Source organism: Psittacula echo, assembly GCF_963264785.1.
Source record: "Psittacula echo genome assembly, chromosome: 5".
Taxonomy (NCBI): Eukaryota; Metazoa; Chordata; class Aves; order Psittaciformes; family Psittacidae; genus Psittacula; species Psittacula echo.
The window spans coordinates 11,542,200-11,561,700 of NC_137739.1; the positions used below are offsets into that span (position 1 = coordinate 11,542,200).

A 19,501-nucleotide genomic window follows, 5' to 3' on the forward strand; every position below is an offset into this window, starting at 1 on the left:
CTTTGGAGCAGGGCAGTGTTTAGGAAGGCAAAGTTCATGTGCTCGCCACTCCTGGTGAGGAATAACTGCGTGTAGTCTCCAGGACACCTGAACCTTGTTGTTCTACATGTATCCAACAAACAAAGTGAGTGGCAGCACTGGGGAGACAACGAGACAAAGCAACTTGCTTCACTGGGTAATAACCCCCTGAGCAGCTGGACTTTGGATGAGCTGCTCTGGTGAGTGGCAGGTTTGCAGGCAAACACACTGCCTTGTTTACACAGGCATGCTCAGAGCTGCTTCCCCAGCAGTGACGTCCAAGGAGACTCCTGAAGAGCAGGTGGTGGTAGCTGAGAAACGTGTGTAGCAGTGGGAGGGTGGGTGTCCCTCCAGCCTGTGTCTAGTCACCAGGCTGGAGCTTTGTGGAGTCATGCTCCCCAGGGTTATGCTCTGGTAACTGAAGTCTGGCTTCAGACCTGGTTTCTTGTCCAGGTTTTGCAGGAAGGAGCAATGTAGTAGATGCCAGCTGGGTCTGGGACACAGGGACATGGCCCTTGATGGCAGGTGTGCAAATGGAGCAGCAGGGAGCCTTGGGAGCTGGTGGAGGAGGTGGGCTCACAGCTGAAGGATCCCTCATCTGTCCTTCTGCTCTTTTCCAGGTCATACTGGAGAATGTCTCCAGCCTCACCTTTCCCTCGATGGATTTTACCCAGAAGAAAATAGGGCTGAGCTGTAAGGAAATGCAGGAGCTGAGGCCTCCTTGCCACCCCTGGGGCTCTGCAGAGTCCTCGGGGCAGGAGCCCTGGCCTGGTTTTGCTGTGCTCCTCCCCAGCTTGACCACTTTCACTCCACACAATGATGGTACTCAGTCTCAGCACCCTTGTACCTCAAGAACATGTTTTCATCCCATTGGGCTGTCAGGGTCTCCCACCTTCATGCCTTACTCACTTTCCATCTTCAGCATGGTTGCAGGCAGGGCCCAGGGCTGGCAGCTGGGGGGAAATAGGGTCTCAGGGAACCTGGAGATGGAGGATGAAGGTGCATAACCCACCCCCGGTGCCACCACCAGGGTTTATGGGGCTGTCACTGTCACAGTGCTGAGGCTGGGGAGCTGCTGCTCCTCCAGCCTATAGCACCCATCTGTGGCACTGCTGGTTCTCCCCATGTGGGCTGGCAGGACAGCCCAGCTCCCTGCCCTGAGTAACCCACTCTGCTTGCTTCGTGCTGCTGTGGAGGGACCCGGAGGAGGCGAGTGGTGTGATATCCTGCCTTTGTGTGTGCCAGTGCCGTGTCCCCCAGGCTGGGCGGGGGTGCAGGAGCTGCTGTTCTCTGGAGGTGCTGCCCTGCAGCTCCACTACTCACTGGGCCCTGGGGTATGGAGCGGAAGGGCTGAGACAGGCGCTGGCATGCTGCTGCTATTGTAGTTGCCTGTCACAGTGGGGCCCGCTGGGAGATGTTCTGCAGCAAAGGCTTCTGCCCTCCCAGATGACAATAACCCCCTCAGGGGCCCGGCTGCTTCCTCTGAGCTCTGGAGAGCTGCATGGCCCGGGAGGGACCTTCCCACTGGTGGAGGTTCTGCATGAACAAAACCCTCTAGCCTCTTCCCCAAGCCCCAGTAGTGCCAACACCCTGCTGCTTGCTGGGACACCAGCTCTCCTGCTGGCTTCCTCACTTAACCCATATGGTGCCATGCTCCTGGTGAGCGGCACCAGCCGCTGTGGAAGTAAAGTGGCTGCTTTTGACCCAAAGAAGCTCAGGGGACAGCTTTGGGGCAGTCACCTCCAGCTGCCATCTTGGGCTGGGCAGAGCAGGATGCTCTTGGTGCTCAGGATGCAGGAGGGAAGGGAGAGGGACCCTCATTTTCTGTCCCTGTGTGATTTCTCCTCCTTGCCCTGCTGCCTGGTGCAAACATAGCTTTGTTTTGCCCCATGCTCTCAAAACTGGTTTCCAGAACAGCATGCAGAGACAGAGCTGCCGAGCCTTGCTGTGCCGGGTGTGCTCCAGAACCGAGCCGTGCATCGGCTGCTGGTGTGTGGGGAGAGGCCGTTGGGGGTTATGGGTTCACCATGCTCAGCTCGGGGCTGCTGATGGCACACGAGCTGTCCATGTTGTCCTGCTGCTGCTTGTGCTTGTTCTCAGCACCCTGGAGCATCCCCGACCTGCCTGTGCAGGCCAGGAGCATCTCCAGAGCAGCACACGTGGCTTTGCTGGTCGTCAGACTCCATCACTCTCCCTGCAGTTTCCGTCACGAGGAACTCTTGCACAGAGAGGCTGGTTGGGCAAGAGACACTGTCACCCCAGGTGCCAGCAGGATCCCAGGCACACAGTGGGCAGCACCCAGGCACTGCCAGCAGAGCCCAGGTCTCGCCTCTGCTGTGTGCAGGTACCTGGCTCTCCTGGTTTGCTGGCAGGATGTGGCTGCTGCTCTAGGTCCCAGGCTTTCCCTTGTCCTTCTCAGCCCTGCTGCACCACTGGATGCAGCAGACCAAGGTCAGTCCTCACCCGAGCACCTGTTCCCCCCACAGCCCATGCCTCGTGTGGTCCTGTTGGAGAAGAGCTGCAGTGCTCTGGGTGGCCACAACTGCAGGGGTAATAACTACCCAGAAGCACTTTTCCCTTCAGGTTTGTTTGCTTATTCCTGCCGGGTGTGTTTCAGTTTGTGTTTACAGACAGCAAATTCCACACGTTGACCCTTCGTTTGCTATCACAAATCTTTCCATGCCATGGGCTTGGCTCTCGCAGTGTCCTGTCTTCCTGCTCTCTTCCCTGCTCTCTTCCCAGCCCTCTTCCCTGCTCGTCCCTTGCTTCCAAAGCCAACTGAAGATATTCTGCATGTGCCTCCTCAGCTCCTTTGTGTCTCCCAAGGATCCCCAAATCCACTGCTAGGAACTGGGTCCCATGTTCCCCTGCAGCATGGGCCTGTCTGCAGTGCATGTGCAGGGAGGTGCCTCTTGGGAAGCTGAGCCTGGGCGGCTTTTCCTGCACCTTTACAAGAGCTTGGGGACCAGAGGGGACAGAGCTCAGTGCTGGGTCATTGTCAGGAGCTCTTCTGTGCCTCTTCCTCCACACCATCCTCCTGGCTGTTCTCTTGCGTGTGAGACAGCCTTCAGTTATTCCCCACTCTCCTGTGCTCTCACATATGAACCACAGACACCTCTGTTCACTTTCCTGCAGGGATTATCTGCAAAAAGAGGAACCAGGAGAGGTTTCCCCATGTGAACATCCCATGGTCCTGCAGCTGGGGAGTGTCGTCTGCCTCTCCTGCTGGCAGTGACCCTCAGCCAGGAGCAGTTACCAGCTCTCAGGACTGGCCCAGCTGCCAATCCCCAACTCCCGGGAGGTGCATGGCTACCGCAGTTGGCCTGTGCAGTCAGTCTGCAGCTCCCTGCACACCCTATCCCGGCACGGACTTGGGTGGATGCACCACGTCCTGGTCCCCAGCAGCCAGCAGGAAAGGAGGCTGGTGTGGATGATTGTGCCACTGCGTGAAGCTCTTCTGCCAAACGACTACCAGCGGGTTAATCATTGCCTGCGCTGTGCAACACAGCCTCCCGGGGCTCAGCTGCCCCGGCCGGGCACCCTCAGCGTGATTCCTTCTCCTTACTTCGCCTTTGCACCTGTTGCAAGCTGCGTCCCTGTGCGGGGGCTGTCCCTGTGCATCCCCGTGCAGGCGGTGTCCCTGGGCACCCTCCCTGGGCATCCCTTGTGCATCCCCCGTACTCCCCCGCTGTCCCCGGCGCCGCTGCCCAGTCCCGCAGCTCAGGACCGGGACCCGTGTGACAGCGCCCTCTGCCGGCGGCTCGCACGGTACGCCGCGGTGGAGGCCTCCGCCACCACCCCTCGCCGCTGGTGGTAGGTGCCGCTGCGGTGCCTGACGGGAGCTGTAGTCGCGGCGCGGACGGACTCGCTCTCCCAGCGTACGCCGCGCCGCCGCTGCTGCCGCCGCTCTGCATCCTCCGGCCCGGCCGCTCTGCCCGCGGCCGCCATGGGCTCCCTGCTCAGCCGGCGCATCGCGGGCGTGGAGGACATTGACATCCAGGCCAACTCGGCCTACCGATACCCGCCCAAGTCCGGTGAGGGCCGCGGCGCCGCTCCCCTCAGGGACGGGGACGGGGGAAGGGTTTTCGCCAGGTCTGGTGCCCCCCAGGCCGTCCCAGGGGGGGATAGGCGTAGCGGGGGGTGTCCAGGCCGCGGTGTCCCCAGAGGAGGGGCCTGCGGAAGTGCCGGTCATCGGCCGGGCCGAGCGGGGCCCGGGGCTGGCTCTGGCCCGGCTTGGGGCCTCCCTGGTGGGGATGGATGGTTCTTCTCGGGGTAAACCCGCGGTTTGAAGGCGTCTCGGTGCCCTGTCCGGCTGGGGTGCAGGGATGCAGGAGCGCCGTGTGCCCAGGATCTAGCGCTTCAGTAGTCAGCCCATCCTGGCCCTCTGTCAGTGCCGGCTCCGTCACTGCCCTTTGGTCCTGGAGGATCCTGGTAGGTGAGCGAGGCTTTGCTTCTCCACTCTGGGAACCACAGCAAGTCATTGCTCTGCGGCAAGCGGGGCATCTCCTGCTGCCAGAGAGGAGGTGACAGGGGAGTTTGGTTTGGATGCGGGAGGAAAATCGGATGTGGTGGAATCAAGAGTGGAAAAGTGCCCATATGACAGCCTTTAACCCCTTGACATGGCAGCGGTTCTCACCTTGGGGCTGTTGACTGACATGGCCTATGTGGGTGTTTGTTTCCCAAAGGGAGATGTTGTGGAAACTGATAGAGTTGTCAGCAGTGCCACTTCAGTGAAGTTGGGGTGATCCCATGGCTTGCCTTGTCTTACACTGGCTTTTGAGGTTGGCCTGGCTCAATGTGTTTAAAGAGTTTTGTTTATTCTTCTCACAAAACAAGTCATGAGGGAATTCAGGTGCTCTTTTCTCCTACAGTATCCATTTGCTTACAGATGTCTATGAGTTTCTGTTCTGCTAGGGTTTTTCCAGGCAGGCTAAAGACTGAAGAGCAGCAGTTTGGGTTCCCTCCTTCCAGAGTACAGCTGTGGCATAGCCTTTTCGTTTAGACTCAAGTTCTGTGTGTGTGCAGTGACTTGCTGGCTGTGACATCCTTGGGGCTGCATGATGGAGGAAGCCAGGTCTCCCCAGTTTGTTGCAGGAGGTGCAAGATCTTCTCAGATAGAGTCCTGCCATCATGACACCTTGTCTTGTTGAAGGTTGGACTTTGGCAAGGACAGTGGTGTGGAGGTGGAAGGGGGAAACCTGCCCAGAAAAATTCTTCAGCTGTGTTGGCTGTGTTAGGAGAACCTGCCTATTTGAGGGGTGGGAACTAGTTCATTGAGCTGCTAGGAGAGGCAAATGTCACTGCTGGGTCACAGCAGGACTGTGCATGTCCTGTGCATGGTTGGGGGGCTTTCCTGGTGCGGGGGACAGGGTGGATGTGAGCTGCCTGCTCAGCTGTAGCTGTGGTACCAAGGGCCCTGCTGGCAGCTCTCTTACAGCATAGAGGTTGCCCTTGGTTTCTGTTGACACTTTGAATTTTAGATATGGACTGGATTAATTTATAACTACCATATGCAATGAACATTAAACTGTTTCTTTCAAATCCTCACCCTCTTGTTTCTGACTGTCGCGGTGACCTGGACTAGGATTTAACAGGGTTTTAGCCAATGTGCTTGCCAGGGTAGCTGCATCACACACACAAGGTTGGGTTTCTGTGTTCACGTGTGCCGTGGAAGGGGTCTTTGACATAGATGCTGTCAAAGAGTGTTCCATGAGTGGTACCCCCCTTGTAAAACTGAACAGATAATACTCTCAAACAGTTGACTAAAGAAAAACATTGATATTTCCTTAACAGCGTTGGATGCAATTAGGTGCTTGTTGGTTTTTTTGTTGCGCTTGCTTGTGCTCTTTCTGAAAGTACTGGCTTTAGGCCAGACCTTTCTCTTCACCTTCCTTTGCATTTATTTAACAAGGATTCTCTAGACTTCAGGAAGGGAGAAAAGCTGTTCAAACTCAGGATCATTCTAGGCAGGAGGAGAGGTCATGAACAACTCTAAGGTGGACATTCAAGGAAGGTAACTATACACGGGAAAAGTAAGGGATCTTAGGATGACAACCCCTTCTTCAGGTGCAGTGTGTTCAGCAGGACACTGTCTCTTCCGGTCCTGCAATTTTAAGTGTGTTGGGCTTGGGGCTGGAAACAATTTGCTGTCGGTGGTACAAAACCTGACAGTGCAGATGACTGGAAGTGAGTATGCAAGGTTTTGTTTGGGTTTAGGAAGCAAGGTGGAAGTCTACAAAAAGTTCTTAGGCTAAACAGTTGCTAATTATTTCTAACTTGATGCTGTGAGCCCTGAGCCTGCCTGTCTGGAAGAAGCCCCTTTTCCATCATCCATGTTAGCTGTTTGAATGTGTGCACTGGAGCATTAGCAGGCAGTCTCCTGGCTGCTCAGACATTACTCTGAAAGGGTGGAAGATGTGGTAAGAGAGTGTTACCTGAGGTTATCCATCTTGTACAGCACCCAGGGCTGTTGGTCACTTTTACCTTCTTTCCCTCCGAGTCTGCGGTTGAAGCAGATCCTGACTTATTGCGGGTATCTGGGCCATCCATGGTGGACATTGGTTGAAGGAGGTGGGTTTGCTTTCTGGAGCAAATATACCACCTCACAAGAGGACCTGTTGTTCAAGGAAATAAACACAAACTACAGGTATTCTGACTGTATTGTAAGCAGTATGTCAGCCTGTGAAAAGGAACATGGATACTCAATCAGGTCATGCCAGGTGATGGCAGCTGTGAAGTCACAGCTGGTTGCAAATGCAGTGCTGAATATTCAGTGCTCGCTTACTGACTTTTGATGTGGTTATTGCTGGCTCAGTCATGTGCTCTGTGGAGGTTTGAGCAGGTTGTTGTGGAATCCACCTTGGTCCTTATGAGCCAGAGTCACTGGTGAGGCATACACAGATTGCTTACCAGGTTTTGTTGCAGCTGGTATGAGGTTTTGTAGTTAAACATCCTCTAAAAATGCCTTGCTTATTCCTCCAAGGCTTTGGGTGTGGATCATCTGTGTTTTCCCTCCTGCATCTGGGGGTCTGAGGCTGCTGAAATGCTGTGACACCTGATTCCGTTCTCTAATCCCTCTTCACTGGTATGTTTTAACCTTTTTGCTTGCTTTATGGAAACGGTGCTGGCATTGCGAATGCCTGACCGGTTGAAGGGGGTTGGAGAAGGGCCCAGTTTATACAGAATAATTAGCGTCCCCATGAAATGGGCTTAAAAATGGGTAATTGCAAGGAACAGTCATGATCTTCTCTGTGCTCCTGTGCTTGAAGCAGGAAACCAATCCATGTTCCTGCATGCAGTCTCATGATGCCCCTATTGCTTTAGCAACCAGTGAGCAACGCACCAGTGTTTTCTGCAGCTCCTTCGTCAGCTCATCTCTTGTTCTAGTGAGCTCATCTGCAGAGGGGAGCGGGGCAGGGAGCATATGCCCTTGAGATGGCTTTTCTCCTCTGGAGTAGGCTCTTGGAATAGAATTCCCTGGACATTTTTGGAAGCAGGAAAAAAAAAAGGAGGCAGATTACTCCTCTTGGAAGCTGAACTGCTTTGTTGTTTGGGAATGATGCCTTAATCAAAGAAAGAGCATTTTTAAATAGGAGAAGAGTACCCAGAGCTGTACCCAGTCCATCACCACCTTCTCCACTCATAAGCCATATGTACTGTGACAGCGTCAAGACAGAAACACATTCCTGTATTTCACACATAGCTTTTGCTCCTCGCCCGCTCCGCACAGCACAGTAGGATGATTGTCTCTGTTACTCCTGCTGTAGTTCTGTAGGAGCTTCAGCCTGACCCTGATGATGATGGCCACCATCACCACTGATGCATTGACTGGATCATTCCCATCCCATCTTCTCTGCTGGTTTGCACAGCACTGGACTAGAGCACTTGTGGGTCAAAACCAGTTCCTTTTGCTACTGGTTTGTTGCTGGATTATATTTAACCCAGCTCAGAGCCACATTCCTGTTTGCTACATGATAGCTTTTGGTGGCCCGATGAGGATGGCCTCATCCACATGCGGTGCTGGTTCAGGCTCAGGCTGTGTCTAGGGCTTTGCTGTCAGCATGCCATGGTGGTGTCTGGGTAAATAAAAAAGACTCAATTTCTATCGCTTCACTGTTAATTCTAATAATGGTGAGAAGCCTGAATGGGCATTTAACTGCTTTCTGTTAATGACCATTGTATGATACAGCCCTTGTTTTGCTGGGGCTATAGTTGTGTTGTTGACTCTGCTCCTTGCTGTTGTAGGGTGTTGTGTCCCCTGCCAGCATGTCACTTGTACATCACATGTGTGTTGGGTGTGCATGGTCATGGCGTTAGGATGCTGCGTTAGTTAGGGAGAAGTAATTATGCCTAGAGCATCTTCATCCTGGTGCATCTATGATAATAAAACTCCACCACCATGTTGGACTGAATGTTAAGCATTTTGGTGTCACTTGATGCCTTGGAGAAGCCTTGGGTTCCAGTTTGGTTTTGCATGGGACAAACTAATGAGGCAGGCTTGGCCATTCTGGGTGCCCCAGTGGTGTGTTTCCAGCCACTGTAAAGTTTTCCAGCAATTTCCAACAATTTCTGTTAAAACCACTGCTTGTGCTTCGTCTACCTTAGCAATGTCATCTTTTTGTGCTTTCTTTTACCTGGTTATCTCCTGTGTTTTGTGCTGATTTACCTTGGGGAAGTAAAGCCACAGTTTTTCTGTGCTCTGGTATTTTTCTCATGTTCTCATCCTTGTTTATTTGTCTTCTTTCCTTGTAAGTGTGTTGCTGCATTTTCCAGGAGGATTTCTGTTTGTAGCAGCTCTGGGGAGGGTTATTCCAAAGATTTTTTTGCTTTCGTTTTTTTTTCACTGCGGAAGAGGATGGTGCTTAGCATCCCCTTTGTGCCCACAGCCGTAGAACTCTGTCAAAGCTGGCCTTGCAACACCTGCATAAGGTAGGTCAAGGTTGTTTTATAGGCTGGGGGGACATGTGGGGACAGGGTTCCAGAGCCATAGTAGTCCGGCTAAAATCCTAAAGCTGTCTTGGTAATGGAGCTGGAAACAGAACCTGGAGGTGGAGCTGCAGCGGGATTTTAACATGTACAAAATACATACAAGCCTTTTAGAGGCACTAAATATCCGGTTGGTCTTGTGCTAGGTATGTGGGTGTCACGGTGACTGGAAAAGGAGATACGTCATGTTTTCCTCCGTGAATTTTCTTTGTCCTTTTACTTTGTCCTTTTAGCCCTTGGTGTGATATTTACAGAAGCACTTTCTTAAAACATTTTGTCTCCACCTTGGGCAAACTCTGAGTTGCTTGTGTCAGTGGTTGGGAGGAATAGTGTGTAACTTTGGTCTTACCTTGAGAGCTCTGAACTGAATGTGGTGTGGTAGCAACCGGTTTCTGAAAGCTTGCAGTAAAACATCTTTTCTGTTGTTTTTTGTCTTTTTTAGCTGCTGAGAACTGTGTTATAAATGTGTATAGACAGTTTGTGCCATCCTGGTTTGTTAGTTTTGGTGTTGAGACCTTGCGTAAGTGGCAGCTTTTGTGTCTGCAGCAGCACCGGCAGAGCCCTGGGGTGTTCTCCTCACCAGTGAGTTCCTTCTGAGCTCCTTAAAGTGGTTTCCTTGCGCTCCTTGTGACTGGCACTGACTACATTCCTTGTTTGCTCATTAAGGAAGTGCCTCAGGGGAAAAAAACCCCTTCAAATTGCAGGAGGTGACTTAGCAGGAAGATGAAGGGAGCCTTCTGTCTGAATGTGGAGTTGAAGCTGTCATTTCCAGTTAGAGAAGTGTTGCTGTATTGCAGGGGGTAGTGTGTATTTCTGAGAAATCCTAACAGTGTTAGAGGTCCTCAAAGTACCTCTTAGTGGAGCACAGGCAGCATGGCAGGTGCCTTGAATGTGCTAGTTCTGTGTCTCGGTGTCATTCCAGTTGTTAACAAGAGAGATCTTTTCATCCCAGGGCGCTGCAGGGGTGATGCTCTCCTGGCTCCCTGCAGGCATGGGGTGTCAGTGGTGGTGAGCAGTCCTTGCCTGCTGGGGCTCTGTGTCCTCTGCACACAGGGTGCAGAACTTCTGCCACAGAAAAAAGCTCTGCTCTGAATCTGTAATACAGGTTTGCTGAGGTGAGTCAAGCCCAGGATGTCTCATTCTCTGTGTATGAGGGAGCTGACTCAGATCCCCGATAATCAGCTGCTGCAGTACTGAGACATCCTGCACAAGTGGTGTCTTCACGGTTAATCAGATAAAATGCACCAAAACACAATCCTGCTTGACCCATGTAAAATCTATTCCTAAATCCAGTGTTTATCACGCTTTTGTGAACCTCAGTATAAGCATAAACCACTGCAGTGTATCTCAGGTGGAGAGGCTGTATCCAGCTAGCTGTGCTTGGAGATGATATGGAGATTAGGTTTTTGGTTTGTAGCTTCTGGGAGGGCTCGGGAAAGGTTGCTTGTCATTTGGAGCACCTACATTTTGTCATGCTGATTCTGTAGAACAGATTCTAGGTAGATTCTGGACCTGTGCTGAAGTTGATGGTTGTATGTAGAAAGAAGGATGTCTTTCTATAATATAAGCATCTGGATGCTTGTAAGCTGAGCTCAGCAGTAGCTGAGCACTACCATGGTCATTACGGCACTACCATCTGTGCAAAGCAAGAGCCTTTCTTAAAGCATAAAGGAAAAAAAGGCTTCATGGAAAAAACAGCCATTCAAGAAACCCCTTCCATTTCAGAGTAGATTGTGCTTGCTCCTAGCTAGAGGGGACTGCAAATCCTTTCATAATGCCTCCATAACGATTCAGATGATTAGTTATTGCTTCTGTAATGACTTGTCTTAAATCTTAGCGTTGTCTGTGCACTGCACGTAGGAAAGGGAATGTACTTTTGGCTCAGTCCTTTCATCACGCTCATGAGAAACCCTCGCTACGAAACTTCCAGGGAAATGGCTAGGGGTGGAGCCTCCTCTTTCAGTTCTCTCCTGGTTCTTATTTATCTGACATTGTAACTCTGTGAAGTTCATGTTTGAGGGTGTTTTCCTGAAGTCATTGTAGGAGGAAGCCACGTTTGTGGTGCCCTCATGCAGCTGAATTGATTTGGTTGACTTTGCAGTTAATCCAGTGCTCCAGGATCCCAGTGACCTTGCGCAGACTTCATCTCCTAAAATCTGTGCTGTAGTGCGTCACCTTAAAGATGAATGAAACAAATACGCTGTGAAGCTTTCAGAGCTGAAGTTCAGTTTAGTCAGTCCCAGGGTTTATCTCCTCCAAACACCCCTGTTTCTGCATTTAGAACCATCAATGTTAGTGGTTCAGCATCAAGGTGTGCAGTCTTTAGCACTCACAGCAAAGGTTTTGTGTGATTCTGTCTTTGGGATATGGGAATGAAAGAGGGGAGGGAAGGCAAACTTTGACCAACAGGAGCCCCTCTGACTCTGCGGGGCTTTGCAGTAGGAAGAAGTGTCATCTTTCTCTGAGCAGGTCGATGGTGTTTGTGGGACTGGATGGTGGAGAAAAAAAGAATTCATTGTAATTGAGCAATATTGAAAGGAGCTGACTCTTACTGCTCCCTGTCCCTTCTCTGGAAAACAAGTTAAAATGGAATTTTCTCCACTGTAATGGTCTATTCTAGTTTGCTGGGTTTCTTCCCCTGCTCCTAGTGTTGACAGTGTCCATTAGTAACACAGGGAAGGAGCGAACCAGTAAGTATTTTCCATGTTTTATGCTCTTCCGTACTTGTGAATGAAAAACTGCACAGACCAGCTGTTCTCTGGGAAGCATTAATTTAGACGGGTTTTTATTCCCTCGTGGTTTTCTTTTTCTAGGAAACTACTTTGCAAGTCACTTCTTTATGGGAGGCGAGAAGTTTGACACCCCTCACCCTGAGGGCTACCTTTTTGGCGAGAACATGGATCTAAACTTCCTCGGGAACAGACCTGTTCAGGCAAGTTCCTATATGCTGTCTATTTTACCCTCTTGTTTTCTGCCTGTTTTGGGAAATCTTTGTAGGGGCTTGTAGAGGAGGATAGCACAGACCTAAGAAACCCTCACTACTTGAGTGTAATTCCAGTCAGAGATGCAAGTGTGTTCCCCTATCCCATGGCCCAGCTTGCCAGTTGCCATAGCTGTTCAAATGTAAGTGGAGTTTTCCTAAGAAGCCATATTCACCTTCTAGGCTGATTTTCACTTAAGGCAGAAGGAAGAATTAGTGGAGGAAGGAGGACAGGAATGCAGGAGCACAGATTTTAGGGACTAATTATGATTGCCTGGGTGGTGTTAAGACAGATCTTGATATTTGTTGGGGTTTGCTTGCTTTGTAACCTAGGTGGGCTGCTCAGAAAGTCTTTCTTTTAGTTCTCCCAGTTGCAACGTGGAGCTATTATACTGGGCTCACAGGGGTCTTGTGAGACTGTGAAAAGCTACCTGCTTGAGTGACTGGCTTGTTCTTCTGTTATGGACAGGGAATAGCACTGTTGTGGGGGACAGATTGGACTTTTATGCAAGTGTTATGTTTTGGTTTTCTCTTGCGTTGCAAAACTGCTTAAAAAGAACCAAAAGGTAACAGCAGGAACCATTTGGAGCTATTTTCAGAGTGTGGGAGAGGAAAGGGTTAAGAGCTGCTTGCTTTGTCAGCTATTTTCCTAGTTGTTTCTGCGGCTTCAAGATGTGAAAAAGAAAACGTTGTCATGGTTCTCATCCTCAGAAAAGCTGTGACTAGAGGTTTATTCATGCTTGTAAGGCTTGGGGGCAGTTCAGGGTCACCCCTGGTTTACAGATGGGGAAACTGAGGCAAGATGACTCACTGAATTGGATTGGTGACAAGCAATTTCTGCTGAGTTGTCCTCAGGGTTTCTTCTTTCTGCTGGTCTTCTCAGCACCACAGTTAGTTCACAGCACTCTGCAGGGTAGGACAAGGGAGAAGCCAGAAAGCCCGTGTTCAGGCAGAAAGTACAGATGAGCAACAGAATTAGGAAGGAAGGACTTTAGATGGAAATTGTTCTGGATGTAACAGTGCTGTGTAGGGATGGGGATGCTCAGTGCATGTCCTGTGCCATGTCCGCATACAGGACCTGTGCAGGAGAGTGGTTAAAAGCTGACTGCTTCACCTTTGCTCTGTGACTAGCAGCTGCACAGTGCTCCGATAAAAGTGGAAGATGCAACTGTAAGCAAAGTATCTCATGTGCCTGTGGCTGTAGGGCCTAGCCTTGGAGAGTTAAATTGCCTGCATGTCTCAGCTTGGGTTTCCTTGAAGGCATCCCAACACTGAATTTCATCATTTCTTCAGGGGGGAGTGGGTGAGAATGCTATTAACACAGTGGGACGTTTGCCAAATAGGTTTAAGAGAGAGAGGCTGTTGTGGTATATAGTTTGCCTATGTAAAGTTGATGCCCTTTGGCAGCTCTGATTAATCTTCAAGGAAAAAAACCACTTGAACAGAGAGCAGCAGAACTGCTTTCTGGACATGGACCAAGTTCTCACTTTGCAGTAGCTTTGGTCCTGACTGCTCTGTGTAGAGCAGTGCTACCAACCACAGTACCCAGCGGTAAGGATGCAAGGAAAGTAGTTGCTGTTGCCCTGTGAATTCTCTGCTGCCTGTGCTGTGGCGCATGTCTTCTGTGTTGATCAGGAGGCAGCATGTTTTCCCTCTCTGACTGTTGCCCCACCAATACGCTTCTGTGGTCTGAGGACAATGCTGAAAGGTTGTGTCCTGGAACTGCTCTGAAGCTCAGCTGCAGTAGCATTTGGCTGCCTGTTTAGCAGACTCCTCATTTCTAAGGAATCATGTATATTGGTGGTCCCTGGTACTTCTGCTCCATACCAGTCACTCCCTCTATCCTACCGCAGGGAACCTGGTAGGTGTGTGTCTGAAGGACCCCAACTCCAATGAGTTTGTGTGGTGGCACTGTTGCTGGATACATTCAGAATTACCTTCTGCCTGAAAGCCTGTCATGTAGCTATGTACCTTTGTGTCATGCCATTGCTTTGACTTGGAGGATGACTGTGTCTCCAGCCCGAGCACCTACCAAACTTGGCAGTTGTGTGAGTGAATGTTTCAGCTTCAATTTTCACAAAACAAATGGGAGATACAGCAGGCAGGTCTGCAGCCATACAGGTTGTGGTCACTGCAGTAAGTGGTTTCCTTTGCATTTCTTGCTACAGAGTCTGTGACCAGTGAGGAGAATTACAATCTAAAGCATTATTGTCCTTTATTTAGACAATCTATGAAAGAAGGTCTCTTGACAGTAGGACAGGATGAGGCCCCCTATATCCATCTCTTTTCTTTTCCAGAACATTTGCCCCATTGTTTAAGAGTAAAAAGAGTTTCCCCCAGTAATCCAGGGCTTCAGCATGCTGATTAACAGTCAAGTCACCCTTTGCATCCTGTAACACACATGGAAGAGCTGCATTTCTTCTGCTCAAGCTGGAGGTGGTTTCTTAAGCGGAAATAAAAGCTTGTGAGAGCAAGGCTTTCCAGAATTCAGGGTGCAGGAAAAGAGCTTTCTTAAAGTACTTACTGCCAATACGAGCTATTGCTGGGCCAGAGCAGGATTCTTATCCTGAAACATACTTGATTTATCTGTAAGTAGAATTTGCTGTTACTGTTCCTTGTGGTTGTTGTGCTGAGTACCCTTAAAGGTCGATGTTTCTTGGTTTGGGTAAATTGTATGCCAGGTAACATGCTACTGCCTTTTATGGTATAATAATAGGAGAACGATTTGCCTTTTTATTCCAGTTTCCCTATGTCACTCCAGCTCCACATGAACCAGTGAAGACACTGAGAAGTTTGGTGAATATCCGCAAAGACTCTCTCCGACTTGTGAGGTATTGCTATTGCCTGAACCTGTCATTTTATTCAACCCAGCGATCTGTCATCCAGAGCCAAACTGTATTTGATAAGGTTTTGGAGAAACAGCTGAATTTCAGATCCCTGTTGCTAGGTATGTCTAGAGGTTTCTGTTTCCTTGTGCTCAGAGCTTTCAGGTGTTTTTAATTTTCTTTATCCCTAGACTTGAGCCATCTGTGTTTCCATACAGAACTAGCAATGTATCTGTCTCTGCAGGACAGACTAGAGTGGTAAACAAAACCATAACATCATTAATATGAATGGAAGATATTAGTCAGGTCAGTAAACCCTACAGAGAGATTCCTTTCTGTGTTCTTATGCAAGGAGAAGCCACAAAGTGGCTGATTCTGGTGCAAGTCACAGGCCAGGAAGACTTACTGGTCTTGAGTGAAATTTCCTCAGGTTTCTCCTGCTGCCAAGATAAAGTTTAGTCCTAGTGTTATGCATTTGTTTAGATGGCTGGTGGCCCATGCATAGGGGAAGGAGGTCTGGATAGTCATGGAGATCTGTTTCACTGTGTTACGCTCAGATCTAAACCAGCACTAGCTGGATGTAATGGCAAACACTTTGACCTGTCGCTGCCCTCTTTCAAACAGATGGCTGAAGTACAGAGGCCCAGCATACAGTGCTTTGTTTTGGTCTGAGCAGATGTCCAGGCAGAGCATTTCTCAAAGATCCTTGAATTGCTCAGAGTTCTGCGTTTCAGGCACAGGGCCAGCTCCCACTCTCAGCCAAGGTGGTTCTGGGAGCATGGTGTAACGTGAATAGTTTGAGTCATAACCACACAAACCCCTCAGTTTGTTTTTGTGTGAAAAATGAAGGGTTTGTTTGGGTTCTTTAAATGAGCAATACCTGTGGTTTCAAGACTGATTGAACAAGAAAAGAGGGAAGAACTGAAAAAGTAACCATTGGTAAACCGCTCTGAATGCTGTCTCACCCTTTCAGCTAAAGGGTGAAATACTTCTCTAGGAAATAGCCTTGCTTTCCTCCTGCACTTGCTGTGGAAAGGGTATTTTGTTCTCCTTGCAGGCATCCATGTAAACGGTGTAACATCTCGGAAGCCGAATGGGAAGTGGCTTTTTCACTGGGAGAGGCCTTGCTGTGATTGGCAGAGTTGAGGGGGTTTAGTACATACAGTTCTTTCATTCCGCTGTCTGTGGTTGCCCTCCCAGGAGGAGTTGAAGCTCTGGAGTATATGAAATGTAGTGTCCATGCACCTTAACAGTGTCCAGGTTTGCATCTGTCTAATTCCTGGTACTATCGGTTCTTTTGCTGCCTTGTGAGCTCCAATAGGCTCTTGTGCTGCTACTGCCATATTACTGTTAACACCACCATCAACATTACTCTATTTAATTTTGTACTGATGTAGACCCAGAATGAGATTTTAATTGCCAGTCCCCAAGGGTACATTGTGTCTCGTGCCTTTTCGGCTGTTCTGTACTAGAGACTTTTCCTTTATTCCTCTGTGTACATAAAGACACTTTGTGCCCTCTCCAGCTTGGCTTATTTAAAACAAATAGTTGAGGTTTGCACATTCTTTCCAGAACTAGTTAAGTTTAATTTGTCACCTCCTCCACCAAATAAAATGATACTGGGTTGAGTGTCTAGGTGTAAAGTAGGGTCTGATGGTAAAGTGCTCACAAAGTTTTTGTTTTTCATAGGGTCATAGGATGGTTTGAGTCCAAAGGGACCTTAATGATCATCCAGTTCCAATCCCCCTGCAACAGGCAGGGGCAGCGTCCACTAGACCAGGTTTCTCCAAGCCCCATCCAACCTGGCCTTGAACACTGTCAGGGATGAGGCAGCCTCAGCTTCAACCTGTGCCAGGGCCTCAGCACTGAAAAAATTCTTCTCAATACCTAATCGACATCTTTCAGTTGAAAGCCATTCCCCTTGTCCTGTCCCTGCATGCCCTTGTAAAACTTGCTGAGGGTGCACTCAGTCTCATTGTCCATGTCACTGACAAAGATGTTACACAGCCCTGGTCCCAATACCAACCTTGTATTTAATTAAAAAGTCATTGTTCACCTGTGAAGAGGGTGTTGACCTGTAATTTGGAGTGCAGGACTTTATGGAAGAATATGAGGAAATGTCCACTCTGGGCTTCCTGCACAGCTCTCAGCAGACAAATTCTGAGCTTTGCCCAACTCTGAAAGTTTATGGCAGCTTTGGAGAGAAGCAATAAACCTGTGGACCTGAGGCTTCAACACCTTGTGCGAGTGCTTGAGTTCTAGCAGGATGAGAGTCTGCGAACTTCAGAGGAGGGCAGCATGAGTTTTACTGTTAACCACTAACAGAAGAAGAGTGCCTCATGTCTGTCTCATGTCCCTCTTCTGGCACTGGATTGGAAGCTCTGTTTCAGAGCTGAAGTACCCGATAGGCTTAAGCTGGCCGTTCACTCTTACCTTGAAAGCACTTCTATCACTGGAGGAAGATCAACTCATAAAGCAATGTGTTTCATGGAAAAATTACATCCTGAGACAGCCTCTCTGCTTCAGTGTGGGCTTTGGGCTTTGGATAGCATCATGGAACTAAAGTGCTGAAGGAATCAGCAACTGTAGTGGCTTGGGAATGTGTCTGAAGCAGCAGCAATACCACAGAGAATAGTGAGACCACTGAGCACTTTGGATAAGGGCCTGAGAGGGAGGTGGATAATAGGGACTGAAGGAGATGGGTGAATTGCTGTGAGTGAAAGAAGGGAAATCCCTCCTCTTCCCTCTCCAGCAGTGATGATCCTTGGAGCTGTTCATCCTGCAGTGGAGGTGAGGATGATGAGGGTGCTGGGACTGCCAGGTCTGCAGCCCTGGACAGTGTTAAACTGTACAGATCTCTGCAGGACACTTAAACAGGAAAGCTTCCATTTGATGGTGATCTCCCTCAATGAAGGTCAGCACTGACAGAGATGTCAAATGCCAGCTAAAACTGTTGTAATGCATATCTCACAATGCTAAGTCAAGCAATACTTCACATTTATCCTGCAGCTCTACTAAGTTTTTGGTCAAACTTTTTAATCTTCTCAAAGGATGAAATCAGGTTTGACTCCACCTAGTTCTATAAAATTGTCATGGTTGCTGTAAATTATATTTTCATCTTTTAATTCCTGAACAGACAAACAAAAAGAGGTGATGTCAGACCAGGTGGCCTCAGCTCACTTGGTCATCCTGCTTTGCCTTTTTCATCATAACGTTGGATCAGCTGCTTGTTCTCAAAGGCGGTCAGTCTCTTCTGCTCTATACACATGATTGTGGAGGCTGTGCTCTCGTGCATGACTGGAAGGCACACCTAGCAAAGTCACCGGTTTCTAAACTTGTGCATGCATCTGTGGCCACCTCACACCAACACTGTCTGTAGGGTTTGACTGAATGAACTGTAAACTTCAAGTGCAGGTGGAGACAGAAGAGCTCTTGAACTCGCGAACCACTCCTGAACCACCACCTCCTTGTCTGCCATATCCCTTGCAGAGAAAGAAGGAATGCAAAATGTGTGACTTCGTCTTATTAGTCCCCTGAAGATACATAACAATGTTCCTGCACCTTAAGGTGGAACATGAGATACCTCTGCTTCTCAGAGTATGCACTAGTAGTCCTTGCTTGTTCCTCGGTCCAGCTACCAGTTGGTATAGCTGCTTATGCAGTCTTTTCTCACCTGAACTCCTTGCTATGTGGCAATTTTCTTAACCTCCAGCACCAGGCATGTTGCAACTGGAAGATGTGTACACAGCCTTGCTGTGACTGTCACCATTTAGGCATGTATACTTTGCCCCCTGCTTGAGAGATGGTGTTCAGGGCAGGCAGGGCTTCCTACCTCCCAGCAGATGCATCCTCCAGAAACCTCTCGGGGCACTGCAGCTGGTAGTTGGTAGTGGCCCCTGCATCATTTCCCAGGGCAACAGATCTAGTCAAGCCTAGGTTTAGAAAGGTTTAACCCCTTTGGTTCTTGAAAGAATGGAAGCATGTTCTGAATGCTGGCAGGGAGGTGAAGAGGTGACATTGGGAGCAGGGTGGTGACATGGGAACCCGTGTGCTTTTCATGGCTTCTCTGAGAAGACAAAACAGGCAATGGTTTTACTAAAGAAACGTTGTTGTGTGATCTGCCCCTACCCTCAGGTTTCCCACTTGGGGCTGTTACAGGTATCTACATCTGTGGTGTTGATTTGTAACTCATGCATGTGCTAGCCATCTCTATTTTAATATCTACCTGTATATACAGGTCTATGAAGCAGCCTCCACTGGTGCTTGCCTTCACTAGGTGCTGGTTCTCTCCCCCACCCTACTTCTTCTGGAAGAAGTGGCAAAGGTATCATAGCGTGGATCCACTGCTGCCAGCCTCAGATCAATGGAGGGCAATGCAGCACGAGAGAATTGGCAGAAATTTGCGCTGCTGCTTTCTTGTGAGCTGATTGTTGCCATCTGTTGTTCTTGAGTCAGTTCAGCACAAAATGTTGATGCTACCCTTGTGTTTTCTAGGCAAACCTGCCCTGCTGGATAGAGTATTTCTTGTTTACAGCCTTCGATTTTATCCTTTTAATGCAACTAGCTGGTGTGAAAATACCATCTTGGTCTATACTGTATATTGTATCCAGTATTTGCTGCTGCAAGTGTTCAGACCCTCAGTTCTTGGGATTTGTGGTTTTATACTTGCATGTTTGGTGTATTCTAGTTTGAT

General features: G+C 49.3%; 1 protein-coding gene across 9 annotated transcripts in view; it reads left to right on the forward strand.

Moving 5' to 3' along the window:
• The first annotated feature begins 3,881 nt into the window (after positions 1-3,881).
• Positions 3,882-19,501, forward strand: part of MGRN1 (mahogunin ring finger 1) — a 55,378-nt gene continuing 39,758 nt past the window's right edge. For 5 of the 9 annotated variants that reach the window (XR_013956845.1, XR_013956846.1, XM_080617738.1 and 2 more), the window contains exons 1-3: positions 3,882-4,052; positions 11,817-11,935; positions 14,726-14,814. Coding sequence is in view for 3 of the 9 variants with exons in the window: in XM_080617738.1 (XP_080473864.1) it covers positions 3,965-4,052; positions 11,817-11,935; positions 14,726-14,814 (296 nt within the window). In the remaining 6 variants the exon portion in view is untranslated. Of the gene's footprint in view, positions 4,053-4,215; positions 4,450-7,000; positions 7,103-8,869; positions 8,947-11,816; positions 11,936-14,725; positions 14,815-19,501 lie in introns of those variants that run through there. The other 4 variants (XR_013956848.1, XR_013956847.1, XR_013956849.1 and 1 more) reach the window with 4 other exon arrangements.